The 21,464-nt window shown below is 40.8% G+C and overlaps 1 protein-coding gene across 2 annotated transcripts in view; it reads right to left on the reverse strand.

Moving 5' to 3' along the window:
* DNAH7 (dynein axonemal heavy chain 7) overlaps window positions 1–21,464 on the reverse strand; it is a 918,640-nt gene that overhangs the window by 808,811 nt on the left and 88,365 nt on the right. For both annotated transcript variants that reach the window (XM_083153498.1, XM_083153497.1), the window contains one exon: window positions 14,354–14,441. In XM_083153498.1, the coding sequence (XP_083009624.1) occupies window positions 14,354–14,441 (88 nt within the window). The remainder of the gene's footprint in view (window positions 1–14,353; window positions 14,442–21,464) is intronic.

The following is a 21,464-nucleotide window of genomic DNA, read 5'->3' on the forward strand; positions in this document are numbered from 1 at the left end:
TTTTCCAGATTCATCAGTGACCAAGCTCGGAAGAAGAATGATCCCAGCTTTTACTTCACTGAACCTATTCCAGCAGCTTCATCATCATCCTCAAGGTATGATAACACTGCTACCAAACATAGAGACTTAAGGAGAACAGCATCTGTCCGAAAGACTAACGTCCCACTTACTGCGCCCTCCACCACCAAGCAGGATGCTCCTGCTCTTAAAGAAAGGGACTCCAGTCTTATGTGCCATATCCACAAAGGGCCTCATCCTCTTAAGGAATGTTGTGGGCTTAGGGCTAAGACTTTGCAAGAGCGCAGAGATACTCTAAGAGAGCTTGGAGTGTGATACAAGTGTTATGCCTCTTCAGACCACATAGCAAAAGACTGTAAAGCTACCATCAAGTGCACCGAATGCAATAGCGACAGACACCGTTACAGAAATGCATCCTACTCTACCTCCAGAGAACACACAACTTTTCAACAGTGCCTAACCCTATTGCAAAACATGGTGGGGAGCTACAAGCTCAAGACTCAACTACAACCATTGTTTCCTCATCGTGCATGAAAGTATTTGGGGAAGAGAACAATCCCAAATGCTGTGCTAAGGTTTGTCTGGTCAAGGTCTACCCAGAAGGGCAATCTGAGAAAGCCACCAGAATGTACGCCATTATAGACGAACAGAGCAATAGATCTCTAGCAATGCCTAAATTCCCTCGACACCTGAGATCTTCAGTATAAAAGGACAAGCAATGCCATATTCCCTCGACACCTGTTCTGGTCATACAGAGACTTTCGGCAGAAGGGCCACTGGCTACGTTATCTCCTCAATCAAGGGGAATACCCACATACCTTTACCAACGTTAATTGAATGTGACCAGATACCTGATGAAAAAGAAGAAATTCATACTCCAGAAGCTGTACATCATCATCCCCACCTAAAACACCTTGCTAAAGAAATTCCTCCTATGGACATTAATGCTGACTTTACTGGGAAGAGATACTCTGAGGGTCCATAAGGTAAGCCAATATTGCAATGGTCCAGACAACACGACGCCCCATATGCACAAAGACTCTATTTAGGCTGGGTAATTGTGGGCGATGTGTGCCTTGGCAAGAGCCATGAACCTTCTTAAGTTAACTCCTTTGTGCTCAAAAAAGGTCGCACAACTCACTTCAAGCCATGCTCACATCACTATGAAGTGAGGGAAAAGCTCTCTAGCCTCATCCAGGTGCCAGAAGTAATTCCTACACCTTATGATAATTTAGAAAGATCAGTGTTTTGCACAACATAAGATGACAACAGAATAGCCTTGTCCATAGAAGACAAAGAGTTTATTAAGATAATGGACAGTGGATTCTTCAAGGATGAATCTAACCACTGGGTTGCAACCTTACCCTTTCGGAATGTTAGAACAAGACTGCCAAACAACCGAGAACAGGCTTTATCCAGATTCATGTCATTGCAATGTACATTAAAGAGCAAGCCTGAAATGAAAGATCACTTTGGTACTTGTTTCCTAGCACGGCCACAAATCTTGGCCATCGGGGGTAATTTTAGTGGCCTGCGACGCGACCGACGCGATGCCCCCGATTTTTCCATTGAAATGCATTGAAAATAGTGAAAAATCGGGTCGGTCGCGTCGTGTGCGCCTAAAAATGCTTTAATGGTCCACCCGCGATGGCCGCGATTTCCCCATAGGGAACAATGTTAAATGCCTCAATTTACCCGCGATGACCCCGATTTCCCATAGGAAACAATGTTAAATGGGTCAATTTACCCAAATCATCATAGGGAAGAATGGTAAATGGGCCAGAAAGCCCAAAAAACCCCCCTGACCAGTGAAATGTCCCCCCAAAAGTAGTTCACGCCACCCCACGATGAACGTGAACCCGAAGCGTGGCGAGCGCAGCGAGTCCGCGAGGGGCGGCGGTACGCGTCCTCCGACCTTTTCATACCCCCACTATCCACTAGGGCGTGGAGTGAGAATAGAATAGTGTGGCGAGCGCAGCGAGCCACCGAGCCCGAAGCGTGGCGATTTACCTTCACAGGTAAACGCTTCCCTTCACGGGCTTCACAGGTATCCGCGTCCCCTCGCCACGCTTCGGGCTCGCCACACTATTCTATTCTCACTCCACGCCCTAGTGAATAGTAGGGGTATGAAAAGGTCGGAGGACGCGTACCGCCGCCCCTCGCGGGCTCGCCACGCTTCGGGTTCATGTTGATCACGTGGTGGCGTGGGGGACATTTCAATGTTCATGAGTGTTTTTGGCCCATTTACCATTGTTCCTATGATAATTTGGGTAAATTGAGCCATTTCACATTGTTTCCTATGGGAAATCGTGGTCATCGCGGGTAAATTGAGGCATTTAACATTGTTCTTTATGGGGCATCGCGTCTGGCCCATCGCACCCGATTTTTTTGCGCATGCGATGCCCGCGATGGCCCCGATTTTAACGCGATGATGAACGCGATTATGATCGTTGTGGCCGTGCTAGGAAACAAGTACCATCACTTTTTGGCCTTGGTCAAAATGACCATGCGGAGTAAGGTCCACCCTTGCAAAAGCATGAAGAATGCTGGTATCTTCCCTCTTTCGGAGTATATCACCCACACAAACCCAAGCAGATCAGGGTGGAATTCGACTCAAGTGCCAAGCATTGTGGCGTATCTGTGAATGACGTTCTCCTCACTGGTCCAAACCTAACCAACAATCTGATAGGAGTGCTTATGAGATTCAGAAAGGAGCCAGTTGCCATTACTGCAGACATTGAACAAATGTTCTATTGTACGACAAGATCACAGGAATTACCTTAGGTTTCTATTGCACCGAGACAATGATACCAGCCAAGAAATGATTGAATACCGCATGAAGGTGCATGTGTTTGGTAACAGTCGTTCACCCACAGTCGCTACATATGGCCTACATAGGACTGCCTCTGTTGGCATATCAGAGTTTGGAAAAAATGCCCAACACTTAATTGAAAGAGACTTCTACGTGGACGACGCACTCAAATCTTTAGCTATAGCAGAGGAAGCTATAGATCTGCTTAAAAGAACACTACGTTATGTGGGTCGCACTACCCGCACCCTTAAAATACGATTTTGCGAACATCGAAGAAATATTCTAAATAACAACATATTACATAGTGTCTCTAGGCATTATTCAGAAGTACACCAAAGCAACCCCAAGTGTCTCAAGTTGATAGGGATAGAACATATAGAAAACAAAATAAGGGGAGGTGACAGATTCAAAACCCTAAAACTCTAAGTGTTTTAGATTTTTAAGGCTAACTCTCTCTTCCCTAATGGATTAAATTAATCCTTAGAATTAAATGCAGTTATATAATCACAGCAGTGATCTGAGATTATTTTCCATTAGTACCCCCATAATAACTCTCTGCAAAGAGTAATATTGGGCTTATCTTTGAATGTGTTTTGAATATATCCTGACATCAAATGTATCTGTTCATGTATGTGTGTGTGTAATTTGCTTAAAACTATCTCTCATAAGTACCCCCATAATAACTCTCTGTAATGAGTAACATGGGGCCCAACTTCGAATGTTTTTGAGTATAGCTTGAATATAGTTCTTTGTTACTAAATGTACTCTTCTATATATATATATATATATATATATATATATATGCGTCGTGTGTGTGTGTGTGTGTGTTGATATTGAAGAATCTGTTTAAATCTATAATAATAATAATCAGATATAGTGATTGGAAATGATTAAATAATAATAAAATATGTTTGCTCAGCTGTATATGTATATAAATGTGGAATGTGTTGAATATATATTAGCTTTTACATGGATCTCCCCCAACAGTCAGTGGTATCTGCCTTGAAACTATTAATGAACCAAGTCATGTGATCATGATCTTACATAAAATATACATATATATAAAAAATAAATAGATAATAAAAAATAAATAAATAAAAACAATATATTCTCCTTACCAGCAACATAAGAATATACAAATGCTTAGAGTGTATATCGCATGTATTAAGTCAAAATATGCAGTTCCTGATATAGGGGAAAAACGGAGCATAGACTTCCGGGTTCAATGGAACGCAATAGCAGGGAGATGTGCGCTTCAACATTAAGAAGGAGATGCACACTTTCTAACTATGAACCGCAATAGGCGGATATATGTGCTCCACATGTATATCAGCTGTACCCGATCACGTGACAGCAATAGTGCTGGTCACGTGACCGGGAAAAACTCTGTAACTGGAAGTACCGGCTAAAATACAAAATATGCTATTCTGGCGATTTAGTATGATTACAAGGTAATATATTTTAATCTATTGTAATTATTATAAGTGTGTATATCTCGATCTCTACTCAGTCTCTCATCTATATGGTTATAAAAGATGTAATTGGTTCACTGGCTCTTGATTGTGAAATTGGCACTTCCTGAATGGTGAGGTATAAAAAGCCACCATGCACATATTAGAATCACCTTTGATAAAGCTGCTACTTATAGCAGGGAAATGCGTTAGGTGTTTTATTGGATCTGAGAGTACCCTGGGGACAAGCCTACAAACCATTCCACAATCAAGAAGGACTGTACTCATTTGAAAGGTGGACTCATCTCTGTTAGAGGAACTGCCAATAAACCAGTAAAGCTGCTTGCTTAATATTCACTGCACCTAGATTGTTACCATCTAAGGATATCCATCCAACTTGTGGCGACCAGCCTGGTAAACATCTTTAAACTAGAAATAAAGAAGAAAAAAGTACTCTCTGTTTGTGGGGGCACTACTTTTGAAAAATTGTTTAAAACTTAGCTTTTAATATAATTCACAATGTTTTAAGCATAAAATATTACATACTGAAACACACTCAACATAAAACACATAATTCGTGGATAATATAGTACTGTAATATTGTATCACATATATCCACTTTTCAAAGGCAAGCTTGTCCTCTAAATATACAGTAACAATACTCGACTTTGATTATTTTGGTGGTAACCAATGGCAACAAATAGGAAATATGTTATTTCTTTCACATAATATAGCAAAAAATGTGTACCATATATATCCACTTTCCAAAGACCGGCTTGTTCTCTAAGTATAAAGTAACAAGACTAGATTCTGGTTATTTTTAGAGGTAACCAATGGCAAAAAATGCGAAAATATATTTTTCTTACAGACCGCAATTATTCAATAACTTCAGGCAATCGGTTGGTAATCATGCAAAAGTATTCCTATTGCAAACCACAGTTGTTTAATAACTTCATGCAGATAGCTTTTATTCTCAGAGAGAACACAATCAGGGGAATAGCCCCTAAGTAACCTTATATTTCAAAAAGCAAGCAATCCTTTGTAGCACACAAACTCAGCATTTCAGAATTAGATGGCAATATTCAATTCTTCAATTCAATTCAAGGTACCTTCAATTCAAGGTAATTTTGTTTCAAAAGTCAGAGATGGCTTGCTGAATGGTGTAGAATAGTTTCTAAAATATGTGTTACAATAAACAGTTACTTATTGTGTCTTTTACTGGAAGTTACTGAACACTGTGGAAATAATTGTGAGCTAAGCAATAGCAGTTATTAAATGCACTTAAAGTCAATTATACATTATTTGCTCTGAATTGCGGTGCAAAATATGAAAAAAAAAAAGAGTGCAGTCTGCTCTTTTTAGATAATCACGGTATGATTGCCGTGCTGCGGCACACCTTAATTAATAGAAAATATTTTTTCTAGTACAGTGACCAAACAATGATTTCTGATTGGTCTTTAATTAAGGGTAATAATCAATATGATACAGGGATAGGGGTGAAAAAGTAGTAAAAGAGTACCCTCTTCCAATCCCAGGATCTGTATCTGTGTCGCTTAGTCCAGAGCAGAAGAAATTGCTTCTGGACAGATCCGTGGAAATTTTCAGGGTTAGCTGGAAGAGATAGTACTGCTGTCCTGAAGGAGAGGTCGCAAGGACTTCTGTTGGTTAATACCAGCGCAGAAATGTCCTGCTCCACATTCAGGATGAGTGTCTACCTGTGTAGAAATGGTGAGACAGATAGCGAGGATCCCTGGCCGCTGGCTGTATATGCTGCTGCTCCCCACTTGCCAGCAGCAGAGGTGGAGGGTGAGCGATATTTGGGCGGGTACAGGGATTCTCAGGGACAGAGAGAGATGATGGAGTGTGGGAATCCCCTCTCCTGGTTGTGCGCTACTGCTCCCCACTTGCCTGTGGTAGTGGCGGAGAGTGAGCGGCACGTCAGAGAGAGCCGGGATATCCCAGGGTAGAGTGGGAGGCAGGTTGCGGACAGACTGCCTGGCGTGTGTCCGCAGCACAGTGTCCTGGGAAAAATAAAGGGAGAGGGAGAGCGGCATGGGCGCCGGAGAATACCTGACAGTGTATATATATGGTTCACATTTTTTGCTATATTATGTGAAAGAAATAACATTTTGTATTTGTTGCCATTGGTTACCACCAAAATAATCAAAGTCGAGTATTGTTACGGTATATTTAGAGGACAAGCTTGCCTTTGAAAAGTGGATATATGTGATACAATATTACAGTACTATATTATCCACGAATTATGTGTTTTATGTTGAGTGTGTTTCAGTATGTCCTATTTTATGCTTAAAACATTGTGAATTATATTAAAAGCTAAGTTTTAAACAATTTTTCAAAAGTAGTGCCCCCACAAACAGAGAGTACTTTTTTCTTCTTTATTTCTAGTACTGTGTTTACTCTCAGGGGAGCACCTCCACCAGCTATTGTATTTATATTCAAAAGTACAGCACCCCATTGTTAACATTGTGGAAGAAATATATATCTGTATCTCTATTTATTTCTAATTGTGTTAGTAACCTGTGCACCGGTACCTTCCCACAATCCCCTTTCCCCTCTAAATAAAAAAAACATCTTTAAACCTCCGGAGATACCCCCTATTCCTCCATTAATAACTGGACTAAGTGGCTAATATTGTCCCCAGACCCATCGCATATTGATGCGGCATCTTTCTCAGACCCCTTTATTTTAACATTGCTATGCTATCATTGATTTATGTGAATTGTCTGTATTTTAATTAAATAAGTGTTTTATTTTACAATTGTCAAGCGCTGCTTTCTATGCTTCTGGGATCTTTCCATTAGCATATATTTTTTAGGGTTGCAGTGGGACTTGTTGCATGATTCCTTCAGCTTTCAAGTAAGTTGTACAGATAAGCCATTTACCAAGCGGGGAGTCCTCTCAATGGTCAACAGCCTATATGACCCACTGGGATTTGTAGCACCCTTATCCATGCAAGGCAAATTTCTGTTAAGACAGCTCTCAGAGTCTATTGAGGACTGGGATGCTCCACTGCCGACAGACAAACAGCGTAGATGGGAGTCTTGGAAGGAATCTCTACAAGCCTTAGATGGGATTCATGTACCACAATGTTACACTTTAGCGTCTCTTGCCGCAAGTCAGAGAAAGGAAATCCACATATTCTCAGATGCATATACTGAAGCCATAGCAGCTGTCACCTATTTGAAGGTAATAGACTCTTGTAATGAAACATGTTGGATTTCTATTTGGGAAGGCTAAATTAGCTCCTAGGCCTGAACATACCATTCCTAGGCTTGAACTTTGTGGAACTGTAGAGATTGCAGACTTTCTACAGCATGAGTTGGATAATTACATAGATGACGTTCAGTTTTACACAGATCAAGCAAGGTCGTTCTGGGTTATATAAGCAACCAGACAAAACGATTCTATGTTTATGTCAGAAACCGCATTGAAAGGATCAGGAAATCCTCTAAACATGAACAATGGCACTATGTTCCATCCCATCTCAATTCCTGTAGATTGTGCCACAAGGCCAGCGTCTTATAGTGTCTTTAAAAATTCTTCTTGGTTGACGGGTCCAGAGTTCTTGGAGAACCAGCCTGAAGAAACTTCCATACAAGATGTCTTCAGTCTCCAAGACCCTGATAACAACCCAGAGATTTGTCCTGAAATAAGTACCCTTATTACAATGTCCAAAGAGAAGTTTGGCTTGGGCTGTCATCGCTTTGAACACTTCTCCATGTGGCTAAATCTTGTACACACCATCGCATGGCTTAACCATGAGAGTCTAACCACATTTCTGTCTGAAGTGACTGCTATTGTCAATTCAAGACCTCTTGTTCCTGTATCCACGGATCCAGAGACCCCTGTTATTCTCAATCCAGCAACTCTTCTCACTGAAAAACCTGGAACTGTTCCTAGTCCACCTGAAAAGCTTACATCTGGTAACCGATATCAGCAGAGGTGGAAACATGTTCAACATCTCACCAACTGTTTCTGGAGCAGATGGAAAAGGGAATACCTTACTCTTCTTCAAGGACAAAGAAAATGGCAGCAGGTGAATCTACAAGTAGGATATCTTGTTCTTATGAAGGACCAGAAAGTAGAAAGAAATGCTTGGCCTATGGGACTCATCTCTAAAGTCTTTCCCAGCAAGGACGGCAACGTTTGTAAAGTGGGAGTGACCATCTCAAGGCAATGTGACTCCAAATCTTTCATCAGGCCTATATCTGAGGTTAGTATTATAGGGGATGCAAGGGGAGGGAAAGTGGTAATACGCACACTATTGATTTGAATCCTACTGATTTGTGGGATTTTTAAGGCCGTCTATTTTTGAAATTTTCTGTGGCGGGGGTGCTATCCTGGCAAGTTGGGTATACTCTGTAGAGAAGAAGAAAAGGATTTGCGCTATGGATGCACACCTAAAAAAGAGGTGAATTTAAAAGTAAATACTTTATTGAGTTTTCTTTTAAAAGATAAGGGGGAGTTGGATCCGTGTTCTTTTAATCTATAGGTTCACGGATGCTATCCCTCCTTATGGGTTGTGAAAATGTTTAAGAGGTTTAAGATTTTGAGACACACATTGGACAACCATACATATGGGCCCTTATTCAGATCTGATCGCAGTACAAATTTGTTCTCAAAATGGACAAAACCATGTGCCCTCCAGGTGGGGCAGATGTAACATGTGCAGAGAGAGTTAGATTTGTGTGAGTTTTGTTTCTGTGCAGGGTAAATACTGGCTGCATTATTTTTACACTGCAATTTAGATTTCAGTTTCAAAACACCCCACCCAAATGTAACTCTCTCTGTACATGTTACATCTGCCCCACCTGCAGTGCACAAAGTTTTGCACATATTGAGAACAATTTTGTACTGCGATCAGATCTGAATAAGGGCCATAGTGTGAAGTGCCACTGCACTTATAAAGAATAGGAAAGGTGTGTTTATCGATTAAAAAATAGGCATTTGGTTCTAAGTCTGTTAGATCACTGTTTGCCACACAGTATCAATCTGCCTCTATTTCCCTATGATTTAGAGTAATATACTGTTTCTAATTGGTGGCATATAGCTCACAGGAGTATCTATTGTATTATTTATACATTTAGATACTTTTCCATTAAATTTCTTGTTGCTGTTTATTTTGTAACAATTTTTACAAAGTGTACAATTTTTATGGGCATTCAGAAAATATATATATGCAGGATCTCTCTGGTTATGGAGATCACTCACGGTGTGGTTGTTAAGTTTTAATTAGGTTGTTATATATTTTATGCTGTGTTTATTGCACTGGTTTTGTTACCATTGTCTTATATTTCTGCAGGTTATCTCAAGGATTTTATGCTGCTTTGCAATAATTTGAAAGGGATAATCCTTATGTAGTATTAGTAATTTGTCCGCTGACTTCTTGTGGCCAAAAAACACAGTTTCACTAGCATATATGTTATACCCTTTTATTGCATTAGACTCTATCTGGGTTATGGCTGATTGCTCTCCTCTAGATAGGGTTAATAGTTATTCTGTTAATAGTAATCACGCTTTGTAATTAATACTGAAGCCAAAAGATTAATTACCAAGCGTGATTACACTATACCAAAAACGCAGTTTTAAAAACATCTCAATATATATAAAATAGCAACAAATAAAACGGCGATTTAAAAAATACAGAGTCCGGGGCTCCGAAGTACAGCCGGACACTTCCGAGATGCGGCAAAGAAAAGCCGCGATTGGTCCAAAGAGGTCATGTGACCGGCGGAATGATGTCAGACGCCGGTCACATGCTCCAAACGCAGAGAGACTGGCGGAAGGAGCTTCAGAAAGCAGGGCATATAGAAGCGGACTTAATAGGCTAAAGCAGACCATGTGATCCCAAACAGCCAAATGATTGGCAGATGGGATTCAATAAATACTCTAATGCAAAGATAATCGGCTTGTGCCTTGATAAAGCATGTTGTGAAACACGTGTCGGCAGGAACAATAGGCCTTTGTTCTAAGTAAAATACTGTTACTATAACCTGATGTGTATTATATAAACTGTAATAGCTCATATGTAAAAATTTTAAGGGTCAACGGTTCACAACTGAGATATACCTTCCCAAGGGAAGCAGTAATCCCTTTACTATGAACAGCAATTAATTCTATCTAGACTAACTTGCAAAAGATAGAGACCATGTTATGAATGGTTAAAAATATACATATAGATGCAAATCTGCTCACTGGCCACAGGAGGTCAGCAGATTACCATAAATAAAACCACCTTTCTTAATATATATCGGAAGCCAGCATGAAAATCATATGCTGATCTCCCAGATTGTGTTGCGTGACCAGAATAAGTGAGATAGCCTGCAGAGATAAAAATCAGTACAATTTAGTAGATAACCTGCAAAGCAATAACAGCATAAATCATATGTAACAAACCTAATTAAAATTTACATGGGACCATTCCTACAGTATAAATAACAGCACCCACAGAAAATTCCAATAAAGTGTTACCCAAACGGTGTTTAATACCCTCCCAAGGGAAGGAGAAACCCCCATTGGGAATAACTATTAACCCTATCTAGAGGAGAGCAATCAGCCATAACCCAGATAGAGTCTAATGCAATAAAAGGGTATAACATATATGCTAGTGAAACTGTGTTTTTTGGCCACAAGAAGTCAGAGGACAAATTACTAATACTACATAAGGATTATCCCTTTCAACTTATTGCAAAGCAGCATAAAATCCTTGAGATAACCTGCAGGAATATAAGACAGTGGTAACAAAACCAGTGCAATAAACACAGCATAAAATATATAACAACCTAATTAAAACTTAACAACCACACCGTGAGTGATCTCCATTAACAGAGAGATCCTGCATATATATATTTTCTGAATGCCCATAAAAACTGTACACTTTGTAAACATTGTTACAAAATAAACAGCAACAAGAAATTTAATGGAAAAGTATCTAAATGTATAAATAATACAATAGATACTCCTGTGAGCTACATGCCACCAATTAGAAACAGTATATTACTCTAAATCATAGAAAAATAGAGGCAGATTGATACTGTGTGGCAAACAATGATCTACTGTAACAGACTTAGACCAAAGGCCTATTTTTTAATCTATAAACACACCTTTCCTATTCTTTATAAGTGCAGTGGCACTTCACACTATATGTATGTTTGTCCAATGTGTGTCTCAAAATCTTAAACCTCTTAAACAATTTCACAACCCATAAGGAGGGATAGCATCCGTGAACCTATAGATTAAAAGAACACGGATCCAACTCCACCTTATCTTTTAAAAGAAAACTCAATAAAGTATTTACTTTTAAATTCACCTCTTTTTTAGGTGTGCATCCATAGCGCAAATCCTTTTCTTCTTCTCTACAGACTATATCTGAGGTTGTCTTGCTTTTACCAAGTAATTTGCCTGTCAGGCTTAAAGGAACCTTCAAGAACTTTGTTTCATTTGTTTCATCACTGGATGCATGCTTGAAAGATTTGTCTATTGGACTTCTCCATCTACATGTTCCAGTATTGTTGTGTTTTGCATTTGTGTATTTTGTCTTTCAGGTCGGTACCTTTGTTGATTATCTCATGGACATTAATCCATAATGTCAAATGGTAAAGTGAAATCCTAGGATTTCAGACAGGGAGTGTGCTGCCCTTGTTAGGGTTTTAAAGATGAATCCAACATTTTGTATCGATGTTATAGGATTTACTGTTCTTATGTATTTGTTATCCTTTGCTGCTATCTACTGGCCAATGTTATATTAACCTCTAGAAGTTTATCTATGGATTTAATTACCATATATATGTGTCATGTTACTCCTCCTCTTCTGTGAGCTCACTTCCAGTTCCTGTGTCTCTCATGTGTAGCAGACATGTTCCCCTGAGCTGCAGAAAGGATTTTGCTTTGACCTCTATGTGTCATCTCCCAAGGTATATCTGTGCATTATCTCATGGTACAGCAATAAAATATCTCAAGCATTACCATTGTATCTTCCACACTGGACCTTTACATGCAACTGGTGTTGCTAAGGGAATTAACATAGCAGTTTCACTATCTTCCACTGTTTGCCACTCACAACTGTCAGAGACTTCCTTCACGTGCATCTGTGGCAGAATGGAAATCATCAATGGGGCCACAGCACACATAGCCCATACACTATCTCAAAAAAATTATGCCATAGAGGCCATTTGGATTGAGTGTGTTAAATTCATGAATCCAAAAGCATTCACGTCTCAAGAGTTGCTTATGTCTGTCGCTGCCTCGTTTAAGTGGTGGCACATATTCAAGGGGCATGAATTTGAAATCTTTAATGGTATGACCACAGTTCACATAGTGTCTAGCCACTGGGGGTGTATTAACCTCTATTTTTACCAATGCTTTTTTGATGGACGACCTGTGCATAGCAACTCTCTCTTTGAGCATACGTATTATCTTTCCAATGTATACATTGTGGTATACATGGACATTGTACCATGTATACCACAAAATTAGTTTCACAGTTAATACTTTGTTTAAGATGGTATATTTTGCCAGAGATAGGGCATATAAAGCTGCTAGCCACTATTAGATGTTTACAATTTCCACATCCCATACAAAGAAAGGAGCCTGTCGATTGACTTAGCCAAATTCTGGCCATTTCAGGTCTGGGACTAATATGCGTGATGACAATACGCTGTTTCAAATTCCGGCTCCGTTTATATAAAACAGCAGATTTTTTGAGCACACTTGACCCAACACTGGGTCTGATTGCAAGATATGCCAGTGTCGTAACACAGACTCCCTTATACCTTTTGAAGAGATAGAATATGTACTGGAAAACACACGTCTCTCATTTGATTTTAACCTGTGTTTAGGTATCAACAACTCATCCCGTTAGAGTCTGAGGCACTTATTCTTGGCTTCTCTAATCTCTCTGGCAACATATCCCCTTTCAATAAAACTCCTGCCAATTGTGTCCAAGGTTTCTTGTACCTGGTTTGGATTGGAAGTAATGCGTACTGCTCTTAACAATTGGGAGAATGGCAGTGGTTGAGGGTTAAAACTGGTAGCCTGAAGTAAAGTGTTTCTATCCATAATTTTTTTGTACATAACTGTGGACAGCTTTTGGTTACATAGGGCCTTATTCTAGTTCACTCTTAGAGGCGAATTCCTTCTTAGCTGGACAAAACCATGTGCACTGCTGGGAGGCAGATGTAACTTGTGCAGTGAGAATTAGATTTGAGTGGGATTTTTCTTTTTCAAAGTGAGATCTATATTGCAGTGTAAAAATAAAGCAGTCAGTATTTACCCTGCAGAGACAAAAGAACTCACCCAAAGCTAAATCTCACTGCACATGTCACATCTGCCCCACCTGCAGTGCACATGGTTTTGTCCAGCTAAGAAGGAATTTGCCTCTAAGAGTGAACTAGAATAAGGCCCTTATTCTCACATTTACGTCAAGATAGTTGATAGTGTTGGGACTATGGGTACATGTGAATCTGATAGACCCTGGTAACAAATTAAGATGGTTAACAAATTCCAACAACATATTGAACAACTGTTTGCGGCTATATCAAAACGGCCGGTAAGGATAATATGGGACAGGCCCAGCCGTAATGTATTATTGTTGATATGGTGTTTGCTGCATTTTAGCCACTTACTTTGGAGCTAAATTATGATGTTTGATTATACATCAATTAAATAATATTTTTTTGCATTTAATCCAGTGCCGGTTGTTTATCCATACCCTAGATTTAATATCACGTATATATCTGCGAGGTTCACCGAAAACAAGCCATCCTCAACGTTTAACACCCGTGTCGGCCTCTTGCCCTATTCAATGTTCCGGGGGAATCCTTGCTGTCAGAGGATGGCGAAGATTCCCCTGAACGGCGTGGTTCGTGGCTAATGCAGGGAGCCCACTGCATTTAGCCATGAGCCTTGCCATTTAAAATAAAAACCAGTGAGGTGGAAATGGCCGGTGGAGGGGGGGTCAGTTAAAAACTGACCCACGAGCTGTGATGGCGAGCAATCAGCACTGCTTGTCGTCACAGGTGGTCTTGAATATACACCAAAGTCTAGCCCTTACCAATAGATATTTATCTAAAGAAGATAATCCAACCGATGAAATATTTTGATCAAGTTGAAAGGACTCCAGTGTAGCATCACTATTTTTCCTGAAAAGCATTAAAAAGACAAAGCAAATTAGAAGGCAACCTTGGAATACATTAGTTTAAGAGTAGCATGTATTAACATAGAACTGTACCTCCTTACTGGAAGCTGGAAGCAACAAAACTTTGTACAATACCATTTTGGGTCTTGAACTGTGTATTTTGAATCTATTTACATGTCCTATTAAATATGCAATATCCAATTTACAAATAAAACATCATGTCACAAATTTCAGACTTCATTTTGTCTCCCATTTCATTTCAAATAATGGGAGACATGTTTTAAAGTTTACACAGCAAGAAATCCTGCATTTCTATTGTTTGGTCTATTTCAGCAGAGATTCAGAAAGGTGGAGAATTTCTAGATAAAATATATCTAGCACTCAGCATTGTAATGTAGCTCCACCTACAAAATTATCTGCACAATAATACACTAATTACTTTTTTAAAGATTTGTTTATTTTAAAACTTGCCTACTTTCCCACACTGAGGGAAGATCATCTGGATCCCGCCAACTTCCTAGTAAAGCGGGCAAGATGAGGTGATCATACAAGGAATTTGTGGTGTGGTATGGAGGGGAAGGGTATTCAGAGATATTTTTTCAAGGCATTTATTTTATCAAATAGCATTACGATATTTTATGTAAATTTTTTTGTATACGTAGAATCTAGTGGTAACTGGAATGTCTCTACCATAAGTGAATTTGTCTACGCATATGTAGACCTTTTCCTCTGGTACGAGTCATCGATTATTTCATCCCTTGACCTCATACCTAAAAAAGTTGCAATATTACACTATTGTATCTATTTTTCCAAATGTCTTTGAGTGTCAAACCCTGGAAGAGAAATTTCTGAGGACAAGCTTTCATTTTGTTAAGAAGCGCCCAGGAGAGTCAGTGGTTATTTGGATGGTATTGTATGTATTGTATGAAGTGGTGCTTCATTTTTTCCATTGACCATCTGGGCAGCTAGTGCATGGTAATCAATCTTACCCCCTTTTTTTGCATATCAGTTGCCTTCTCTAGTATGCGAGGGGCCACCCAGAACAGGCCAAATGTATACACATAAAATGTGCTCAAAGAAAGAAATTAGTGTGTTAAAATTACACAGGTGTCTATCTGAAAAAATGTCTGTAAAGTATAGCTAAATATGTTGACACAATATTTGATTGGGTTGGTGACTAAATTGAATGCTATAAACTATCCACTTATGTGAGTATAATCTCCATTCTGTTCAGATATGAATTAAATTGGCAGGTAGGGATCCAGTATTCATCTCAGAGATATATGTCTCAGTGAGTAGTGTACTACCAACTATTGGTGTAAGACAGGTCTTTGGTGCCCTTTTCTGGTCAGTTTATTTATTTAATTACATTTTTCATATATCTAAATGGCCAGGTATGCAACAATGTGATTAGGATTTGTGGTATTTGGATCCCTCTTAAATTGCTATACCCGTAATTTCTGAAAATGGGACTCTAATCATGGATTAGCGATCTGCCTTCATTATTATGGGACTTCACATTGAAAGTGATTATAGCGTGGGTATCATTTATGATTGTATTTCACATATAAATATGTGTATCGTAACAGCGGTTATATCTCACATATAAATATTTTGGTACTTGTGCATTATCACTGCGCCCACTAAGCAAATAGCTTAGTGGGCTATTCTGCGTAGGAAAATCACATCACATACCGTGTATAGTACTGTGCGATGCGTGCGACGTCCATATTAATTGCACAGGAGTGCTTATACAATGAAAAATCGCATGGGATGGCATGGCACCAAATGCGATGCGATGCGATGTGATATTGTATTGTACAAGCACCCATGTGATGAGATGTGGTGGGTGCATACTATGATATCAGCTATGGCATTGTTTTGCGTCACCCACAGTATGCACACCAACCCAAAGAGTGGTGAGCGCAGTGAGCCCAGCGAGGGGCGCAGGAACGCGTCCTTGGACTTTTTCATACCCCCAATATCCACATCGGCGTGAAGTTGACTTTATATAGTATGGCGAGCCCGAAACGAGCCCCGCGAGGATACATGTAAAGTAATCTGCATACGCTCGCCACGCTTCAGGCTCGCCACACTATATAAAATCAACTCCACACTGACTTGGATAGTGGGGGTATGAAAAGGTCAGAGGATGCGTTCCGCCGCCGCTCGCCACTCTTCGGGATGACGTGGCTAATGGGGGTCTTTTCTGGACACATACACACCAGCAATATCATACTTCTGACACAGCAATGACAACATGTGTTAACGAATAACTGGTATAATTTAGTTAATAATTAATGATCAAATAGCATATTAAAATCAATAATGACAATAATCAAAAACATAAATGACAATGATAGGAGTCAGCTTACAATAAGATCAGTCATGAATGAAAACACTAGTAATAACGACAATAATTTCTAAAAAATATAAAAGAACAGTCAATCTGCCTTGGGAGCAGCATCAGGGCATGTAGTATGCGTTCAAATGGCTTATCTGCAGCCACACATTTCCGCCATATAAATTCCTGCAAATAGGACTCCAAATAATGGCGTGCTGTTCCCTGTTGCCGCTTTTTCCGCCATTTTGCGGATCCCCAAAGGCGTTCAATAGTTTGTGTGTGCACACCAGTTTCGGGGTCGACAAAGTTATATTTGTGGTTCACATGCCTGCCAACAATCACTGTAAATGCTTGTTCCAGGCTCGATGTTAGCATTAATGGTGGCCATAAGAGTGCTGGCGTCACGTTTTTCCACAACTGTGATGAAGCAATGCCCAGTTTCATGTGAGATGCCTCCAAATACCCATTTCTGTGGTAAAAGTTGCCGACATTGCTTTTCCTTTTAATGAAAAGACTTTCGTCGACCTCGACGATCTGGCCCGGTCCACCAATACGGCACTGCAGCTGTGCCATCAAGTCCATGGTAGAGGCCTTCCGCATCCATGCGTTGTACAGAACCACAGTCTTATTAGACAGTTGGAGCTCATGCTGGCAATACTCTATTGAGGTCAGCTCCTCTGCCCAGGAATAAATGAACCTCAAAAGAGTCAGGAATGATAAACAGCACCCCGGGAAGAAATGGGCCGCTCATAAGCATACCTTTTGCCGGCAAGCTTTTATATGACACCGCCACATACACTCCTTGATGGACAAGCAGGTAGCCGTCACTGGCAGCAGGTGATGCTCCTGAAAAAATTGGACAGCGTCCTCCTCTGTCTGGGGAGCGTAAATAGGCTCATTGATGCAGCCATCTTAAGTTATCAATGGATATCACAGTAAAAATCCAAAGAAATTCACAGGAAAACCACAATCTCTAAGGCACACTTCTTGTTGTGATAACCACAGGTGTACGTTAGTTGTGCTCTCTTACCGGTGTTGCCACTTGGAGGCTGCTGCTTCTTCTTCTTGGTGAAGAATTGAAGGCGGGAAACTGGATATTGCTCAAAAGGGTTAACACTTTATTTCCACCATGCTAAACAACCTATTGTTTAAATATCAGTAATTAATACACAATAACAGTTGAATAATGTACCACATCCGCTATCTAACTACGATCACAGGGATCGCTACGTCCCCTTTTCTTACAAAACACAGGTTAAACAAATAATCAATGCCGTTCACTTCTTGCTAATGTTAACTGCACTACTGTCAAGGAGGTATTCTCAATTGAATATAACCTTGGTCATCATATTCACATAAATCAAAACAACACAGATAATTATTATTGCATAGACAAAGATAACCAGAGAAATGTCATTGCATGCATAAGAATAAACAGAGAATTATTATTGCGCAATAATACATATTTTATAGTGCACTGGTTGTACCTGGATGATATCACTATTAGTCTTTATAGAATCCTTGGAGAGGAAAGTTCAATCACCCCTTAAAAGTCTAGAGTCTATCACAGAGATCCCAAAGGGTCAGTTCCTGCTTTGGACTATAAACTTGTACTGAATATTTGTAATCCACTGGGTTTTGGCCATAATTAGTGAGATATTAAATGTCTTTCCTGCAGCAGTCTTTTGTTCAAGAGGATCCAACTTTAAGAGATTAAAAACAAATCAATACAGTAGGATATTGGTTAACTCAGCTGCCTCCTATAAGCTGTAACAACATGGGCCAATGATACTTCCATCCTCTGCCACTGAGAAATTTTGGAGTTATTCAATACAGTCTATCAACATGACAGTCTTTCTTGGTGTGGCTGGTTAGATTTGGGAGAGGGCACTTGAAGATGAATTCTGTTTGCCTAGCTTCATAATGTGTCCATTTACACAAACTTACATGAGATCCCAGTATAACCTGCTGTTCCAATATTTCCCCACTGTTCTCTGCTCTCCTCATGCTCAGCAACTTCCTGGTTTCTTTCTCTGTCCTGCAACTTTATTTATCAAGATGCAAAAAGCATAGTTTGGCTGGGATAGTACATTCCCTCCATCCTGGAGGGGTATTTACCTTTTAACAGAGTCCAGTCTCATTCAAAAAGGCAATTTAATGTATGCATACATATATCACATTCTTCCCTTCTGAAATTTTGCATGTCCTCATGCAACTTTGCATGTCTCTCACTTATATCAATACAAAATGTACACAATCAGATTTGAATACGGTATTTCTGACAGATATTACAACACATATCTTCAACTGTAACTTTTAAATTTTACATGAAACATTACAATTATTCTTTGAGTCGGAGGGGTTTGAACCCTCTGATACTCTGGACAGGTCTGCCGGACACCTGTTCTACACCCTCTTTGTGGAGGAGTGGGCCACGTTCCTCGGCCTCTCCTCTTCTCTGTGGCAACTTCATACCGTGCTGTTGGAGTACTCCCTCAATGCGTTGGAAGTATGCTGGGCCTTGCAGAATATGGTAGATGAATTGTGGTATTGCGTCTTCTTCTGTACTGTCTCATACCCCAACTCCCAGACTCATTCTGAACCGGCAAAGCTCGAGTTGGTTTCTGTGTACCATCTTGAGAACTTGGTGGTCATCTCCGTCTCTTCTTATCCCATACACCCCAGTGTCTGTAGCCGGCAGGTGGACAATCACGTAGGGTACAGATTCCCAGAAGGGATCTAACTCGTTACTCCATTGGTCATCCATCTTCCAAACTCGGTCTCCCACTCGGAACAATGCGGCATTCGCGTCCTGGCCATAGCTTGTCTCTTGTCGGTGGTGGGCTGTCTCCATCCTTTCTTCCACTACTTTCTCGGCCAGTTCAAGCCGATGCTCGTGTTTGTTCACCCCGTCGGTCTGTATAACTTCTGTCCCCTCGGGGAGGGGGCTAAGCTCCTGATTCGCTGCTTTGGACTTCTGTACTGGACGGGTCTCTGCTGAGGGAATGCTTCCTCCACTCTCTCCCTTTCACTTGCTTGGTTCGTACTTATACGTTCTCCACTAGATTCTGCAGCATCCTCTACTTCTGGCTGGTAGGACTCTCTGTGGAACCGACGTCTGTTGGGAGCAAACCGGCTTCCTTTAACTGGTACACCACCAGGGCCAGACACGTTGGCTGCCTCAGCACCCTTCTCTCCTTCTACCACATCAAATTCCACCATCTCGCCATTTCCAACAATGTGCAGCAACTTCCTGGGGTTGTTTCTCTTTATGGCCGTCTGATGGACAAAGACATCATCTTTTGTGTCATTCTTGTTGATGAAGCCATACCTCTTCCGGACATTAAACCACTTGATGGTACCTGTGTAGCCAGCACTCTCTTCCCCGCCTGGCTTCTCCGGTCATAGATGGTGTATTGCATGATTCGTCTCACAGTCTGAGGTCGTTGAACAGTTCTTGTGTCAGCGTCGAGATTAGTTCTTCAGGGCAATTTCTTAGGACGTTCATTCCAATTATTACGGGCGGTAGCCATTTATCTTCGAAGGTTGTAATCAGACACCCATGTTTGGGCAGTTGGCAATGTCCTATTTTGATCCTGGCCTCCCAATATCCACAGCAGTCAATATTCTGCCCATTGCTGGCTAACAGGTTCAGCCCCGCCGGCGGCAGTGCCAGGATTTCTTTTTTTTTCCAGTGCTTAGCAAATTCAACCCATTGAACAGTGGTGACCTGGGATACAGTATCTAACAAGGCTGGTATGGTGACTCCGTTGATTTCAATCTCGATCACAGGGCATTGCCGGACATACTTTGGTAGCCATTCTTGGGGTGAAGGATCTATTGCTGAAGGTTCTCCCGACGGTTGGTCCTGGACCTCGGGAGTTCTTCGTTTAAATGTTTGGGTTGTCAACAGTCTCTCTCAATGTGCCCGCTTTTCTGGCATTGCCTGCATATTGGCCTTCCCTGTTCGTCAAACCGATCTGATGGGAAGCGACGAGAGTTCCACTGAATATTCCTCCCGTCATTACTGTACTGGGGTTCTCTTTCCGTCCTCCATGATCTCTGTTGGGAAGGTGTTTCTTTCAGGGCTCTCAGTTCTCGGCAGAGGTCGGTCATCCCTTGGGTCAAGTAAGCGATCTGTTCTTTCATTTCTGCAATCGGGTCCTTTGCAGCGGTGCCTTTTGCTGCCGAACAGCTACTTCAGAATTCATAGCCACTTTCCCTTTTCTAGGCTTGTCCCCAAAAACCTTGATTGCCACTTCTTTAAACTTGGCAAAGCCGATGGGTGCTTCCTGTCGATGTAGCATCTTCAGTTGACCCTTTGTGTTTTCATCATATATCCCATCCAGGAACTGGTTCATAAGCATCTCATTCTCTTCTATCGCTTCAGTAGGGGCGGACTCCTTGATGGCTTGTAGTGCCTCTTGCAATTCGACAGCGAATTCTCGTAACATTTCATGCGGTTGTTGTTTCCGAGCATAAAATTGCATCTTCAGTTATGATAGCGTCTTAGCATCGAAGATTGTTGCCAATTTGTTCAATATCGCTGTCGCTGATACTTTCTGATCTGCCGGCCACGACTTTACTTCCCTCTTGGCGAACCCTTTCAACTGCGCCATTAGAATTTCAACCTTCTGCATTTCGTTCAGTCCGTGTATATTAAACAGGATCTCCATCTGATCC

Source organism: Crinia signifera, chromosome 7, assembly GCF_055691185.1.
Source record: "Crinia signifera chromosome 7, ASM5569118v1, whole genome shotgun sequence".
Classification (NCBI taxonomy): Eukaryota; Metazoa; Chordata; class Amphibia; order Anura; family Myobatrachidae; genus Crinia; species Crinia signifera.